Below are 15,983 nucleotides of genomic sequence, written 5' to 3'. Positions count from 1 at the left end.
TCTACATGTATTATTCATCGCCTGATCGTTCCTGTATCATTAACATTCGGCGTCCCATATCCTTCGTCGTCTTCCTCTTCCTCTTCACCTTGATCTGCGAGCTTTGCAGATTTACTCTGACTTTTGAATGTTGATTCAAACTCCCCTTCGTCCTCTTCGTCGTCTTTCTCATGCTCTGAGGCAGACGATTGCCGATGCAAAGAAGTCATACTTCTCGCCAGCGATTTTTCCAATTTCTTCTCACCTTGTTTCTTGACTCTGAGCGAGATCGCATTTCGGAGAGCTTCGACATAGGTCTCATACTTGAATATCTCCGTGTGGATGTAATGCGATTTCGCTTTCCAGTTTTCGCGAGCTTTGATCAAGTTTTTCGATCCTGGCGAATACTATGATAAACGTCCCACCAAAGTCAATCAGCCTCATTCGATACGTTGATCTCCAACAAAAACCAGCAAACAGCCTTTTTCATGCGAGTGGATTACAACTCCAAGGACAATGAGTACTCACCAGCTTATTCATCGGTTCTTCAACGGCTTTATGACTCTCCAGCTCCTCCACCAAGCTCCTGACGTAATTCTGTAGAGCCTCAAGTTGCGCCTCCTCATCCAAGGGGGAAGGCATCGTAGCCGGTGGAGGGGGTTTCCAATCATTGATATAAATCTTATCGTTGGCGTTACTAGGTGTCTTCCTGCCGTACGATCCATATGTCCCCGAATGGATATTGAGTTTGGAAAGATTCGATCGACTCGATCGGACACTTGCTCGATCATCGTCCGCCGAAGCATCGTGAGCGTGAGAGTGAGGGTCCAGAGGCGGCGAAGATATAGGTGCAGCTCGATTCCACCCGTACTCCATATTGGATACACCGCCTTTCAGAGGTTGTCTAGATTTCCTAGCTGCCCAGTAATTACATGTGGATACCCATTCCTGCACCAGATCTTCCGTTCCCGCTTGGAAGAATGATGTTTCGCCTGAGGGTGTAGCGAGGGAGAAGCAGTATGGTCGATTGGCGTTGTAGCCCGGTTTAGGCAGGGCGACTGACATGGTGTGCATCAAGGAGATCTGTCCGTTGGCATTGGCGTTTTCCTATACCGTATCAGAATGACATCAGCTTGAACCTCGTAAAGATGAGATATAGTAATAGCCCAGAGGGTAAAGTATGACGTACGAGCCAATTACCTCCGCCAACACTCCCACCCATTGCGAAACCCATACCTCCCCCTCCTCTCTCCCCAAAGGTGAACATGTAAAGCTCCCCCTTGGATATGACCACGAAGAACTGCTTCCAGTCATTCTTCTTCGCCCGCTTGTTGATCGACTCCCAATACAGCTTTCTCGACAGTAGACCTTCTTTGGCCCATGGCGCACCAAGCAAGGCAAGCTCATCATCGTCCATGTCCTCGGCCGTGTCCTCACTTGTGTTGGAATCGACACTTCGGACTTCGTCATCATGCTCTCGAATCACCGTATGAGACAGATTCGATGCAAATCCCAAAGTCGGCGCAAAAGAACCCAGGCCCTGTCCACCACCGTCAGCTGATCAATTCCGATAAGCGCAGGGTACGTATCCAACTCACTTCATTGATGGAAGTAGCGTAACTGGGGGTAGGCGATAGTCTACCGTCAGAAGCGCTCCATGTTGACCCATAGGGATTGTTGAGTAAACCTTGTACACCTCTGATACTACCCCTTTTCAGGGCGTTGACCCTATCCGAGGGACTGCGAACTGTTCTCGCTCGATCGAAGGGCCCGTTGCTCGAGATGGAAATCATCGATTGTCTGTTATTCTGCGTGGGTCCAGATATCGGGAGGAGGATCCGATCCGCTTTCACACTTGCAAAGATTTCTCTAAGAGCGTTCTCCGCCTCCATCTCCCAAGCTCGATTATAAGTGAACGAGCTGACAGTTGTCGAGCTTCCCCCTTTGCCGCCGACGATGCCGACACCGGTCGTTCCGATCGAGCTGGCACTGTCCGTACGGGACGGACCTTGTGAGATTACAGGTGCAGAAGCGCTTCGTTGTGTTGGAGGTGCAAGGACTGATGAGGGCGGTTTCGCTCGAACACTGACGAAAGAAGGTGCCATCGATCCGTTTGAACCGAATCCAGCTTTCATGCTGCTACCGTCATCCCTGACTAGGTCAGGCGTGGAAGTGCCATCTCCATCCCTCTCTGCAGATGGCAGACTCTCGTGAATCGCCCTCATTGCATTTCGGACAAAGTCGTTCCTTGACATGTGCTTGTTCAGCTCGGCGATGTGCAGATCGGTGTTGAGCATCAGCATCGCCGCTGTTACGGTATGAACGACACCCGATGTTCCGTATACTGTCGAGGGGTTACATTCGTAGTATCTCGCGGAAAACGCTTCGATTATCCGATCGATCTCCTGGGATTCAGCTTTTAGGTGAAGCTTTTGGCAGAGATCCCTGCTTAGGATTGTCAGCGATGAGATCAAATGAAATCTTACACACATCACCCTACCTGAACGAATCAACGAGAGATTGACTTTTCATATCGAAATACTGCATATAATACTTCAATGCAATCGCATTGACAGGGCGGCTGCGAGACTTATCAGTGTGACTACAAGGGCGGTGGGGCAAGAATTTGAAGTACTCACGGCCCACCGAGGAATTCTGCAACTTTCTCGCCGGGGACATTTGTGAAGTCGTCTTCGAGAAATTCGCAAGCCAGCCTCCTTCCCTTTTCCTCTTCATCCTCCTCATGAGCCGTTTTAGGTGTCTCAGGCGGAGTATTGACAACTTCCAGTTGATCGTCCCTGTTGGTGTTGATCAGGCTGGGATTGCTGTAAGTGTTCGGAGCGCTCATCATTCGAGGAGTCTGTTTACCCCATGGCGAAGCGTTTCTGAAAGATGACTTCTTCTTCCGACTACCGCTTTCCTGAAGCGCACTGGCGAGGTTGAAGGGCGAATTCTCTTGCTGAGAGTCTTGCGGAGAGGACACCAGTCGCACAGAAGATGGCATCAATGGGGAACTTCTCTTCGAGCCTGAATTTGTTGCTGGGTTTGCGTTGTTGAGCTCGTCGAAGTACTTGTTGGTCCCCTTCGAAAGAGAGGGCGATCTATTGGGAGACGGTCCGGCTGATTGGGATGGCGAGCCCAGCTGGACAGATTTTTTGCCCGATGATCTACTGGAGGATCTCGAGATGACTGGTTGATTAGGCATCAAGCCCGCAGACGAGTCGCCATTGAGTGATGGATTGGGTGAGGGCGAAGAGGTAGTGCGCTTAGGTATCATCCGGTCTAACTGAGGGGAATTCGAAGGCAGCGAAGAAGTACGCTGAGCGGGGACTGGCGATAGATGGGTCTTATGATTTCGATCATGTTCCCTCAACGACGGTGATTTACCTAATTCGGCCGGAAATCGACTTCGTAAAGGTTCATTGCGAGCAGTCTCATTTGATGTCGTCCGATCTCTCCCTCGACGTATACTATCAGGAGGTAAGCCCAATTCCTTCGCCGGATCGGTCTGACCTATATCTTCTAGCATGCCGGCCATGTCAGACTTGAATGTGTGCACAGCACGCGTGGCCGGGGAAGCTGAAGGTTTGAGAGGTGGTTCCAAAGACGGAGGACTATCTTCTTCCGCTGTACTGGCTGGCTGGCGCGTATGACCTGATATTCTCAATGTACTGCTTGGCGTGCGTTGCGGTGTATGATTTTCCGGTTCCACAAGTGCTGGCAGAGGCTTATCGAAGCTGAGATTGCTATTGCCAGACACACGTCGATCGCCGGTAGGGGTGACCGATGTGCGTCCGTCGTAACCTGGATTTGGGCTACCTTGTCTGGGCCCGGAGATGGTGGAAGCCGAGACGCTGCGGCTGGATTGAGAGCGAGCATGTTGGTTGTGATCCAACTCCTCGACAGACTCATCAGGCGGACTGGGTGCCTTGCGATGGTTGGCTATATATGCTGATGGTACGGGAGGGACAGGTGGGCGGGGACCGCTCTCGGCAGGAAAGCGAGAAGAAGTAGCCGATGGAGGTGTTGTCGGCGGCTTGGGGGGTATCAGCTTGGAGAGTTTGAAACCTGTTGACGAGGTTTTGGCATACGTACCAGATGATGATCCTTCGATGACCCGAACATCTTGCCAAACACTCCTCTAGCTTTATTCCTCATGCTCTGTGCGTCATTGATCAGCTGATTCGGCCGTTGTCCTTACATTCGCCTACTCACCTTAAAACCTTCCTCGGAGTTCTGCCTGCTCCTTCCTCCGCTCCCTATCGTCCCAGACCCTTCAGCGATCGAAGCCATCTGATTCCCGCCCAGCATATTCCCATACCGTTCCCAATGCTCATCATTCGCTCGAGGATTGGTCGTGGATCGCTCGCGGTTTCGTGCACTGGCCGCCGTCGAAGATTCAGCGTGATTCGGGGTTGACAATTCTGTCTGGGCAGTACTGTTGGTGTTTCGAATTGATCCCGCTGTACCGGGTCTACCTCGTTTGATCGGGGTGGTGGTCACAGTGGGTCCAGCTGATGAAGGCGGGTTGTTGACTTGGTTGGAAGAGATGTCCACTCGGGCAGCATTCACCGGCGGAGGATGAGGGGTTGATTTCGCTTCTTTAGCCTTGCGAACCAAGGTAGCTAGGTCAGGCGAAGATGCTGTTCCGGGTGATCTGAATATCGATCTTCGCTTGGGTGGCATCTGGTGTGATTTGGGTATCGGTTTTTCGCCCAGTTCGGCTGTGCGGTCAGAATGATCCGACAAGAGAATGGATAATCGAGATCGTATGAAGTGTTTGTATTAGTTGAACAGAGAAAGCAAGTCAGGAGAAAGTATGCATCAGCTCTCCTTTCTCATTAGACCTCTCTACCCGCATGAGGTGTAGCCTAAAGGACAGGGAAGGAGGGACCATGCCGAAAGGACCGTATATGGACTAAGCCAACTTACCATCTATACCTAACGATTTACTAGGTCTCCTCTTTCCAGGCGTCCCATTCGTCGTATCACTATAATTACTACTCTGATATCCACTGTCCGTAGTCATCTGACTCGATCGTCTATTATGTCTCCCGCTTTTCGTTCCCACCGTCGAGGGAGTCGGTGGTATAATTCCTATCGAGCCATTCGTATTTGTGTCAGGATTTCCATTTTTATCTTGGGTTGATTTAGTTGGAGTCTCCATCAATATGCCTAATCCCTTTTGTCCGCCAATCTTCAGATTATTCAGATCTTCCTCAAATGATGTCTTTTCTATGGGGAGAGGGGCATTCGGATCTGATTCTGCTTTTGGTTTTGATTTCTTGCGAAGGATAGAAGGAGCGGGCCCCAAGCCTAGACCTGAACCGGCTGATTTCGGTTCTTCATCCTCGGCAATGGACGATGTGCCTGGACTTGCGGATAAGAAGATGGTCGATTTGGTGTCGAGCAAAGCAGCTTCAAAATCTGCTTCTGACCGTCTCAGCGATCTGTTAGACGAGGTGGAAGGTCGATGAGGGAGATTCGGCGAGGGTGCTCGGGCGGATATAGGGTTGGGTGAACGTGTTGAAGTTGAGAGTGAGGGTGATTTCATGGTGTACTGAGCTGTCACATCTAGGTGATCCTCTTTCAAGTATCGCTTACTCAGAGCGCGTGAGGCCTGGTCTCTAGATGTTCGGTGGGATGACTCTGATGCTTGACGACGTTGTCGTTGGTTCACTTGGCTCTGCTTTAGGTGGTCTGTGTCATGTTCAATTCATTCACTTGTCACTTGCGGAACAACAATAAACCATGCATGCGGTCATCTCCGCCTCACCGTAATCGTCGATCACTCTCAACGAGTCTAAAGCTACAGTAGCCATAAAAGTTATCAACATATGCTTACTTCTACTTTGTATATTGCAAAACACCTGACACCTGAACGTCCCACAATGACAGGTACAACGCAGATATGACATCCGCCTCTATGACCCCCGAGCGGTCGTCTACACCTTCTCCGATCCTAGATCCGGTGTCACCTTTGAGTCCAATCTCACCTTGGCCCCCTCTTCCCTCTGCATCATCCGCATCTCTCCATGGAGCAGATCCGAAAAACATCCAACTAGATGCAGCACTACCGAACGCAACCGATGTGTATTCCAGTATTGCCATACTCGGTACATACTTACTTTTTGGTCTGTACCTCTTGTGGGCCTTTTCGCCGAAAGATACGGTTTGGTTAAGCTGGTTACCAGACAGGTAGGTAGGCTCTCGTTGCTATCGGATACATGTGGAGATTCACCTATACAGAGCCAAGATCCAGGTCAAGCTGATATATGTGTATTTTGGCACATAGACAATGGGCTATCATCGTTCCTTGTTGGCTGATGATGGTGGTCTTACTCACGTACTGGAGTTATGCGGCGTTGACTATTTACAGAACACCGAGCTGGGATTCGGTCGACTGTATAACAGGTAAGATACACCTTCATTACACACCCTGTTCATCGTAAAAAGTGGGCAGAGGAAATGATCTGGACTAATATACCATATAATAGATCCGTATGCTGGTATTCCATCAATGCGATCCTCATCTGGATTCACAAAGGACACTAAGGCTGGGACCGAACAATCTCGAACTCCGTATTACTGGAATATCATAAATGATCGAGCAAGTTCCGAAGCTGTAGATCTACCCATAGATCTAATTGGGAGAGTCTTATATTCACCTAGAAAGCGGAAAGGGTTTTGATATCTTATGCGCAACGGGAACCGGAACGCAATGTTTATTCATTATGTATTTTGTATCAGTATCACTCGATATTTCTGTATCCTCGGAATTTACTCTCTATTCTGTCTAGGGCTTGCCAAACCTGTCTCTTCAGAGGACCACGCCGGCTAGTCTTGATTGCCATTCAACAGACCCCTTCTTTCCTCCTCAGTACCACTTTCTCGCCTGCCCCAACATCTCAACCTCTTAATCCCCTTCCATGTCTTCTCCCCTGCTGCATCCCTGTACCTGTAGAAGACAGGCTTCCGACTGTCCAGTCGGTCCAGTCTGATCCGGCATCTCGAGTCGACTAGCGTAGTCAACGAGAAAAAAAGGGCAAGTAAGACGCAGAGTGCCGAAGATGCAGATATCACTGTTTCCGATCATCAACTTTTGGCCATAATTCATCGACCCCAAGACCCATGATTCGCACTTACTGAACATTATGATCACTGTGGATAATAGTGCCATCAGCTGATGTCGACGGATGAGTGTAAAATTCAACTCACTTTGTAATCGTGCTGCTTGTTCTACACTCTTCCCCCCGACGATCGCACCAGTCATCATACCTACCAGAACCACATATCATATCAACGATTGTCCCGAAGTTCAGAAAGATGGACGATTCGAGCCGAGAGCGCAGCTCACCCGGAATAGAGATCAAGCCAATCACACTGTAACCCCAATCACACATATCAAGTCAATCTTCGCCCCTCTGGGGACTGGTGCCAGATTGTTCGCTACTCACCTCAATTGGTTCGTGACTGGCAGTAAAGCCAACTTCAATGCTTCCTTACCAACAGGTTTACAAGCTTCGAACCGGCTCGCCCCGAAGGCCAGGTAGGTTTCTATCTTATCCCTATTCTCTGAAAATTCTTTGTGCACCGAGTTCAACGCTATTCCGATTGACGAAATGGCGTTTCCGAGGATCATGCCCAATATCGGGACTGCAAATTCGTTTCGTATCAGCTTTTCCACGTCTCATACTGCTCGAACAGATCAGGGGTCATGAATGACTTTGCGAAGTGATAAGGGCTGAACAAGTGATCGGTGGGCTTACTATATTGATCAGGCTGCCAGAATGGGCTCTGCGACATCGCGAATCTCGTACCCAGTACCGAGATGGGTATTGTCCCGCTCAACATGGAAGCCAGGATCAGGGGGAACTAACAGATAAGCGAAAGGAAGCTCAGCCATCGCTTTGAGATATGGTTGTGACAAATCAGCATGAGATACTTGCCATATTGCTGAATCTTCTTTTAGCCTTGTTATAAGTCGCTTCGAAGGCGCCTAGCAAGTTCAGGAGCACTACACGAGATCAAGATCAAAAGTACATCAGTACGATATACTCGTGATGTATAGATAGGCGAGGAATGGGACATGACGGCAATTTTTACTGACTGACCTGCAATACCAATCACACCCCATATATTATTGCTTGCAAACACTTTATCAAGTATCAATCCCATTATACTAAGTTGCAAGACACATCTTGCAGCAGCAACCATCAAAGATCCGCCTATTCCCAAGCCCAACACGAGGGAAAGTAGGGAATCGAATAGGATAAACAGGAGTCCGATGAGGACGTTGACCCATGTCAAATTCGGGGATGAGTCAATCATCTTGATCGAGCGTGCCACTGACTTCTTTATGATCGCTTTGTGTATACACAGTGATATCTATAGTTCTGTCTCACAAGTCATCGAGATGATAATTGCTTGGGCATGCATGTATGTATGGTAACCTATGACGTTTGGGTGCCTTGTCCGGATAAACTCGAAGCAAACAAGCAAGCGGATGTCTCCGCCCACTCTACACTCCACTCCAGGGCGTTTGTATCTTTTGTGTGTCTGGTATTTTAGAGGGAACCCAATCCCATCAATTGGTGATCATTCCAGCTCATATCTTGTCAAGTCCCAACAAGCGATCCCGCCTTCAGAAGAAATAGTGGGGACGTATTGAGACACAGCCCATCGGGTCCTGACATAACAAAGGACCGCCCAAAAGGCTCAAAAGAGATTGGTTCTGTCACAATTGTCGGAGTCTCGAGCGAGCCATAGTTCCAGTCCAGCTTAGCCTGGCTCTCGCCGCTCGGTCTTTCGGTGACCAGGAAAACTGACCTTCTACTTCCTCAACAACCAAGATCAGGTTGCCAATCACCATATGGTAATCAGAAACACGACTTCGAAGACTGAGGAATAGCGACTATGCCACCTCCCAACTCTCGAGAATCGCCACCCCACCTCAATGATCCGAACGACGCAACGAATGAAACCAATGACACCGACGACGATCAGACGAATACTGTACGACCCACCGCAACGGCCCAAGAAAACACGAGGGCTCTCCTTCGATCGCTTGAAGAATTGCGAGATTCCTTGTCCTCCCGAGTGCAGGAGCTGGGCAATGCAGTAGAACGATTACGAGGTCAAGCTGGAGAGCTAGAAAGGGCTTTGGAAGGTGAAGTCTCCCCACCGGCGCGGGGAAATACCGGTGCGATCAATCAAAGAACTGTGAGTCGAGTAGCATCCATCATCCTTTTCCTTGCTTACTTACTTATACGGTCGCATGGCTGATATTCGATTTATGATCGTTCTTCATCTGTATGATAACAGCCCAGAGATCCAACTAGAACAAGACAACGAGCTAGGGATATAGTCAACGCATTTGAGAATCGCCCGAACCCATCGATCTCGCTCTCGCCTTCCAGTTCCACCGCTCCGAACCCCCCTGGAAACGATTTGGTCGACCTAGGGAGAATCATCACGACGGAAGAAATCAGTACTCTCCTAGACAGGGCTTCAGCCTCTACTCCGACAACCTGGACACCTCGCGCGGGTTTAACTTTAATCCCGCCCACGCTGGCGCCCGCATTGACTGGCCGAGAACGAGAATCTACTTCGAACGACGTGTGGATCAGCAGAGCTCAGAATATCGAAAGTAGAATAAGGAGGTTGAGCGAGACAGCCCGAGAATTGCGTTTACGAGCTGCCGAAGCCGATACTCTGGCTGAGAGTAGCTCGAGCTCCAATGCGAATGCGAGTGGGCATGGGACCGGGGGAAGCCATATGTTACGCGGTGTTTTGAATAGAGCGAGGGAGGTTAGGGAAGATCAAAGTAGACTAGAGGAAAATCTTCGGTCATTGAGCAACACCGTAAGAATGGGATCAGGTCGTATATACAGTAGAAGCACTGCTCGGCCGGCAATCCCACGAACTCCGGAGGTGGTCCAGTCTACACCGATGTCTAGAGATCGATCTTCCCATGCTTCCAGGGGGGTCATTCCACCAACAAGAAGTCGAAGTAGGGGATTACCGCCTACGAACACCGTTCAAGTCGGCCAACAACCTGCGCCACAAATCGTCAGATCCAATCCCGTCTCACCAGCTGCTTCGACGATCAGACCTACTCTTCAGGACTCTTGCGCCAACATAACTGACCAGATGGCGACCCGTGAATCAACAGAGACGATCACGGTAGATGATGATCTGCTCGCTTCCGCTTTGGATAACGCTTTCGCACCTCCCGCTCCTCGGCCTGCCCCTCCGGCCACTTCGCCAATCAATATCCTCAATCAACCTGTCCGGCCGGCTGCCAGACTGAATAATACGGACCTGATGGACATGGCTCGAAGTATCGTAGAGGGAATATCCAATGTTGCCCCTCCACCTCCTCAACAGACCAACAACATCGCTCCTGCTTCCAGAAGACGAACTGCCAATACCAGCCGAAGAGAGTCAGACAGAGATAGTGCTCTGACCTTTAGAGGGAGAAGGGTCGTAGCTTCGATGGGAGAAAATGCGAATTCCCATGCTACTTCGACTTCGAGGCGAAATCACACTGCTCCCGGCTACGAGATGGACGAGAATGATGTGTTGAGAACATGGCCTTTCCTCAGACAGTTGATACAATCGACCATTCCACCTGCTCCGCACAGCCGACAGAGGGAGTCGCCGATGGAAGAGACGGTCCGACTAATCCAGCAGGACAGGGAGCGAGAAACGAGAAATCAGGAATTAGACGAATGGACTGCCGGTTCTGGTTTGATGACTACCAATCCAAGCGGTGGTACCAATGTAAATGGAAGTGGAGGTGGGATTGGAGCGAATAGAAGAAGGGGTTTCGGGGACGATTTTGCCCAAGCCGAAGCTGAAGCCGAAGGGGAAGGAGCAGGGGAAGGAGAACATACTGTATTGGTGATTGATCTGACGACAGATCCACCTACAAGACAGACGCTACCTCGATTCATTAATCCCCAAAGACGATCTACAGCCGAACGTATGCGAATCAGACAAGATAGACAAGTAGCGAATGAACGTATTGAACAGAGTCGGAACGAGCTGGTCCTCGACAATCTGGCCAATCTCGATAATCGAGACGAGGATCTGGATTTGGATTTGGACTTGGACCTGACGAGGAGAGTTACAAATCAGGATTCTACCCAGAGCTCGGACGAGTTGTTACAACGAGCAGAAAGGACTCGAAGGAGGTTGAGAGAGACTATCGATAATCTCAATCTTGGGCTAGATTCTAGCACGGGAGCTGGATCCCGAAGTGGAAATGGTAATCTAGGTGTGAATGTTGAGATTGATATCGATCTTGAAGTTGCGCCATCCCCATCGTCGTCCCACCCTCACCCTCACACACAGGCTCATGCTCAGGCAATCACACCGACCCAAGGAGTCTCAATGGCGGATCTAGAGAGTGGGATGGAAGGTGTGATGAGGTCGCTCGTTCTTAGTGATGATGATTCGGAAACGACAGATGAGAGCGACGATACAAGTGGAAGTGGGAGCAGTACGGACGACGATGATTGGAGGCTTAGTAGTGCTGTTGTAATCGAAGGAGAAGGGCAAGGCTCGGCTGAGAGGAATGAGAGGGCTTGTGAGTGACTGCGAATCGATATATCTTTTATTTTCTTTGACGCGCGCTGAGATTAGTGCTATGATCGTTTATCGTAGCTCGTCGAAATCGCGCGGCACAACAGACAGCTACGACAAACATAGATACAAACACGACCAATAACGATAACGATAATGATAGAGCAAAGAACGAAAATACGCTTGATCAGAGAACAGCGCCCAAGGAGAATTTCGATACGAACCTCCATCTTTGGCCTACGCATTATACCTTGGCGGGTATCTGATTGGGTGATCATATTGTGATAATCAAGGACCAATTTCAAGATAGATAATACGGGTATTTGTACAAACCCCCGCAGCCGCAGACTTTGAGCGAGATACCTTACCTGACCTGGATGATAAAGCATTGTACATGGCATAAATAGATTCTCTCTTTTCCTTCCCTCAATACACTGGTCGTCTGTATCATATCTCAAACATATCACAAACATATCACTATACCGTATACCTGCATTTGTTCATATAGCGCATGACGCACGACTATCCATGTATCATCATGTATATAATCCACCTGCGACTTTCCTCACGTGGAAATATGATATCGTCTGGTTACGTGACATCCAATACATCCGGAATCTATAATATCTATAATGACCATACTATAATAATGACTAAGACTGAAAAAGAGGATCTTCGTGATCTAGACTGACTTTTCTTATTCTGCGGATTCTTTCCCTCTTCTGATCCACCTAACGCCTAATGCCTAATGCCCCACGCCTTACGCCTTACGCCTAATGCCTTACGCCTGACGCCTGACGCCTGACGCCTGACGCCTGACGGCTAATAACTAATGCCACTTCGCCTAGTCCTCAGCCTCGATCATCCAATACGACTTGGCGTCCAATTTCTCGTGGCCCTTCAAGAATGGCAAACCGACGATGAAGACGTATTCGAGCGTCTTTCCACCTGATTTCTTGATTAGTTCGCCTGCTGCGTGAGCGGAGCCACCGGTCGCGATCAGGTCGCTACGACGTCAAGGGAGAATGATAGTCAGCGTTGTCTCCTGCTAGGCAAGGCTAAATCTGGTTCGAAGCAAAGGTATACGAATGGATGAAGAATGCTGGTTTGTCCAAGCTTGTGGTACGACAATGACAGGATGTCGTCGATGTGATGCGACAGAATGGTATGACATGAGAAGGCAGGTGCATTGCAACGAGGTGAAACGTGATCGAAAGAAGCGAAATGAGATGAAATGAATGAATGATTGAATGATTGAATGATTGAATGATTGAATGATTGAATGATTGAATGATTGAATGATTGAATGATTGAATGATTGAATGATTGAATGATTGAATGAATGTATGAATGTATGAATGTATGAATGTGTCTATGAAATGGTGTCCCAGGCCAAAGAGGGAATACTCACTCAATCACTATACATCTCTGCCCATCCTGGATAGCTCCAGCCTGAATCTCAAACTCGTCCGTCCCATATTCTTTTTGGTACTTGACCACCTCGACCGCTCCGGGGAGTTTACCGCCTTTACGAACAGGTACGAATGCGCATCCCAATCGCATAGCAATGATAGGACCCAATAAGAATCCTCGGGCATCTAGACCGACGATGACTTCTGGTCGACCGGCCTCGGAATTGGCGGTGATGATATGGTGGATCAAGTGGGTTATGAGGGTCTCGAATGCGACGGGGTCTCGGAGGATTGGGAAGATGTCGAGGAATGTTATTCCCTGATAAGGTCAGAGACGTCAAACGACATTGATACTGACATCAGCACAAGTTCGTTTTTTATGAGGGACAGCGTATGGCAATCATTGATTGACGTGAATGAAGTTGGACTTGGACTTGATGCACTCCGGCCATGTTGATCCATCCTCGGATTACGGATCGACCCAAGTCTTCAATGACAACGACAGGGCGCACAAAGCACAAAGCACAAAGCACAAAGCGCAAACGTGCTTATCAGTGAAACACCCAAAAGCAAAAGACTCACCTTCTTAGGGAAATCGGGATGAACACCCAACAGACTCTTAAGATAAGCTACGTCGGACATTATATTTTTTGTTGCTGTTCAGATGAACGTAGACTTGAGAGGAGATTACTGGCTTGTGAAGTACTCTATGATATGATATGGCAAGATACAGTACCAAGACAATCTATTTCTATTCCTGTACGAGTACTGCAGCAAGAAGTTTTTTCAAATCAGATTAGACCGTAGACCCGTAAACCGTCAACAAAGTTACGCAATCGCAATCCCATGAGTAATCACCAAGCGGCGAGGACCGTGCGAGGGCCAGCATTTCAGCATTTCAGCTCGCTTAGTATCTTTGCTCCGTAAAAATAGGAGCACATCTGAGTGACTCATGCATTGCCGCATGCCGCTGAAACGAATAGAAACAGTATGACAAACCGCTGGGATGTCGAGCTGATGTATTGAAATGTATCGTATACTCATCACCGCACCATTCGGGATGGCCCGCCCTTCATCAGATAAGAACATGAGAGCATCGCATTTATGGTATTTAAAGGTAATTTTGCAAGATCCGCACATAAATCGGGCGCTGGCGGATGGTATATATTCACATAAAGGTCATTAAAGGTTATAAACGTTAAATTGAGGAACTTATCGAGAAGAAAGGATTGATGTTGGACATTTTGATAAGATGGCAGTCAAGAGAAAGGTTAGGCACTGGCACCGGCTTGTTGGGCCTTAGCGGAAGACTCTTTGAGGGCCAAAAGCTGCTTGGATCGGAAAGACTCGTAGTGGATTTGGGCGGTCGTCTCGATCAGATCTTGCAAGTGGGTTCTGCGAGAAGAGATACAGCATCAGTGATCAGTGATCTTTTGGCCCCGATCATGCAAATCTGGGCAATTTCTTCGATCTGCTTATGAGATTGATGACGGTGACCCACCTAGTCAGGAAGTTCCTCAGGTAGATGAACTCGCAATGTCGTTCATCCTCGACGTTGATCACTCCCCATCTGTTCTTTCGGCCTCTGACGGGTTTACCGTCGATGATTACGGATCTTTCGGACCCGACAATGGCGAAGGGAAGCATTTCCTAATATTCGACATGCGATAAGTGACAAACCTCAGCAAACGTAGCAGAGGGGAGCTCCGTTTGTATGCCCTATAGGCGAAAGACACTCACATTGATCCTGTCATTTAATTGCACTTCCTCCTCATCCAGCTCATCAGCATCGAAGGGGAATAATCTGATTTGATTGAATTGCAGCTCCGCCATGACCTGCGCAAGAGACAATGAGCTTGTTCTGAGGCACCGTCGCCACGTGTCAAATAGCTCACCCTTTGCTTGAAGATAGCACGCTCTTCCAAAGTCAATGAGTCGGATTTAGCGATGACCGGGACCACATTGACCACTTCTGCCAGTTTTTTCAGAACAGCGATGTCGATCTGCAATCGCGAATGATCAGTTCTGAACACCGGCATCATGCAAAGGACACTGCACGTAGCAAGCAGGAGTAAAGGAGAACCCGAGATGACACATACAGGCTTCAAGGTGTGTCCCGTTGGGTTGATGAAGAACAAACAACAGTGAATTCTGGTATCCGGGATATGTCTATCTCTCATAGCTGTCAATTCCTTTCGCAAGTAAGCGGAATGTTGGTCTTTGATCTATAATCATGGCATGTAGTGGTATCAGCTTTTGATATTTGGCACGAAGGGCTCTACCTCTATAGCTAAGCCACGTACGTATTTGACAATGGGATCCCAACACCCCTCGTTGTTCACATTATCCCCGTAACCAGGTGTATCGATGATATTCAACTTCAACCTCACACCATTCTCAACGATGACTATTTCACATTCAGCTCAGAATCAGCTGTCCATACCATCTTTGGAATTTAAGCTGATGCTTCGGAAGTGGTACGTACCATGGGATAAAGCGTGAATTTCCGTTGTCTGTCTAGGTTGGATATCTGGCTCGATTCTGCCCTTTGAATCGATTAGGTGGGAGGCGAAAAGAGTATTGATCAATGTCGATTTTCCTAAGCCAGTTTGGCCTATCACATAACACCGCCAAAGGTCAACAAAGGGTGATCCGAGCGGTAAAGACTGAAAAGTATCAGATTCGACTCACCAACTACCATGACGTTGAATTGGAATCCCCTCTTGAGCAACTTGTGCTCAATCTGCCTTGTAATGGCTATATGACAATGACATGATCCTATTTAGCATCTGTTGGGAGATTTGCACAAAGAGACATAAGGGGTCATGAAAGGGGGATGATCGTAACTCACAGTCGAATCCGACATACGAGGCAGCGGTTATTTCCTCTGGTTGAGAGGACACCATTGAAGCAGCCATTTCGATATTCTGGACTGTATGCTACCACCGGTACACGAAGCCGCAGAGCAATCTAGATTTTGAAGGCTGTTGAGATGTAAAGTGA

At 48.6% G+C, this 15,983-nt stretch overlaps 6 protein-coding genes across 6 annotated transcripts; 2 read left to right on the top strand and 4 right to left on the bottom strand.

Moving 5' to 3' along the window:
- Positions 1–14: 14 nt before the first annotated feature.
- Positions 15–5,533, bottom strand: I303_101611 (uncharacterized protein; the record flags this gene model as incomplete). The annotated part of the gene is made up of 9 exons (XM_065968377.1): positions 15–386; positions 508–1,086; positions 1,169–1,519; positions 1,578–2,424; positions 2,480–2,560; positions 2,619–4,015; positions 4,075–4,140; positions 4,195–4,703; positions 4,912–5,533. 9 exons carry the CDS (start codon positions 5,531–5,533, stop codon positions 15–17), a joined length of 4,824 nt encoding a protein of 1,607 aa, XP_065824449.1.
- A 357-nt stretch (positions 5,534–5,890) lies between these two features.
- On the top strand, positions 5,891–6,670 carry I303_101610 (uncharacterized protein; the record flags this gene model as incomplete). Its single annotated transcript, XM_018405598.1, has 3 exons — positions 5,891–6,177; positions 6,275–6,393; positions 6,477–6,670. 3 exons carry the CDS (start codon positions 5,891–5,893, stop codon positions 6,668–6,670), a joined length of 600 nt encoding a protein of 199 aa, XP_018265879.1.
- A 146-nt stretch (positions 6,671–6,816) lies between these two features.
- On the bottom strand, positions 6,817–8,310 carry I303_101609 (uncharacterized protein; the record flags this gene model as incomplete). Its single annotated transcript, XM_018405599.2, has 8 exons — positions 6,817–7,061; positions 7,126–7,140; positions 7,198–7,257; positions 7,337–7,362; positions 7,437–7,635; positions 7,749–7,854; positions 7,929–7,996; positions 8,094–8,310. The coding sequence occupies 8 exons, from the start codon at positions 8,308–8,310 to the stop codon at positions 6,817–6,819; spliced, it is 936 nt and encodes a 311-aa protein (XP_018265880.2).
- Positions 8,311–8,895: 585 nt separating this feature from the next.
- On the top strand, positions 8,896–11,834 carry I303_101608 (uncharacterized protein; the record flags this gene model as incomplete). Its single annotated transcript, XM_018405601.1, has 3 exons — positions 8,896–9,201; positions 9,304–11,572; positions 11,650–11,834. The coding sequence occupies 3 exons, from the start codon at positions 8,896–8,898 to the stop codon at positions 11,832–11,834; spliced, it is 2,760 nt and encodes a 919-aa protein (XP_018265882.1).
- A 578-nt stretch (positions 11,835–12,412) lies between these two features.
- I303_101607 (adenine phosphoribosyltransferase) lies at positions 12,413–13,622 on the bottom strand (the record flags this gene model as incomplete). Its single annotated transcript, XM_018405602.1, has 3 exons — positions 12,413–12,575; positions 12,980–13,299; positions 13,563–13,622. The coding sequence occupies 3 exons, from the start codon at positions 13,620–13,622 to the stop codon at positions 12,413–12,415; spliced, it is 543 nt and encodes a 180-aa protein (XP_018265883.1).
- A 629-nt stretch (positions 13,623–14,251) lies between these two features.
- Positions 14,252–15,898, bottom strand: I303_101606 (uncharacterized protein; the record flags this gene model as incomplete). The annotated part of the gene is made up of 9 exons (XM_018405603.1): positions 14,252–14,375; positions 14,482–14,630; positions 14,721–14,816; positions 14,876–14,983; positions 15,080–15,205; positions 15,284–15,387; positions 15,466–15,594; positions 15,672–15,737; positions 15,832–15,898. 9 exons carry the CDS (start codon positions 15,896–15,898, stop codon positions 14,252–14,254), a joined length of 969 nt encoding a protein of 322 aa, XP_018265884.1.
- Positions 15,899–15,983: the final 85 nt, after the last annotated feature.

This window comes from Kwoniella dejecticola, chromosome 2 (assembly GCF_000512565.2).
Source record: "Kwoniella dejecticola CBS 10117 chromosome 2, complete sequence".
Lineage (NCBI taxonomy): Eukaryota > Fungi > Basidiomycota > Tremellomycetes > Tremellales > Cryptococcaceae > Kwoniella > Kwoniella dejecticola.
This window is presented reverse-complemented; position numbering and strand designations above follow the sequence as displayed.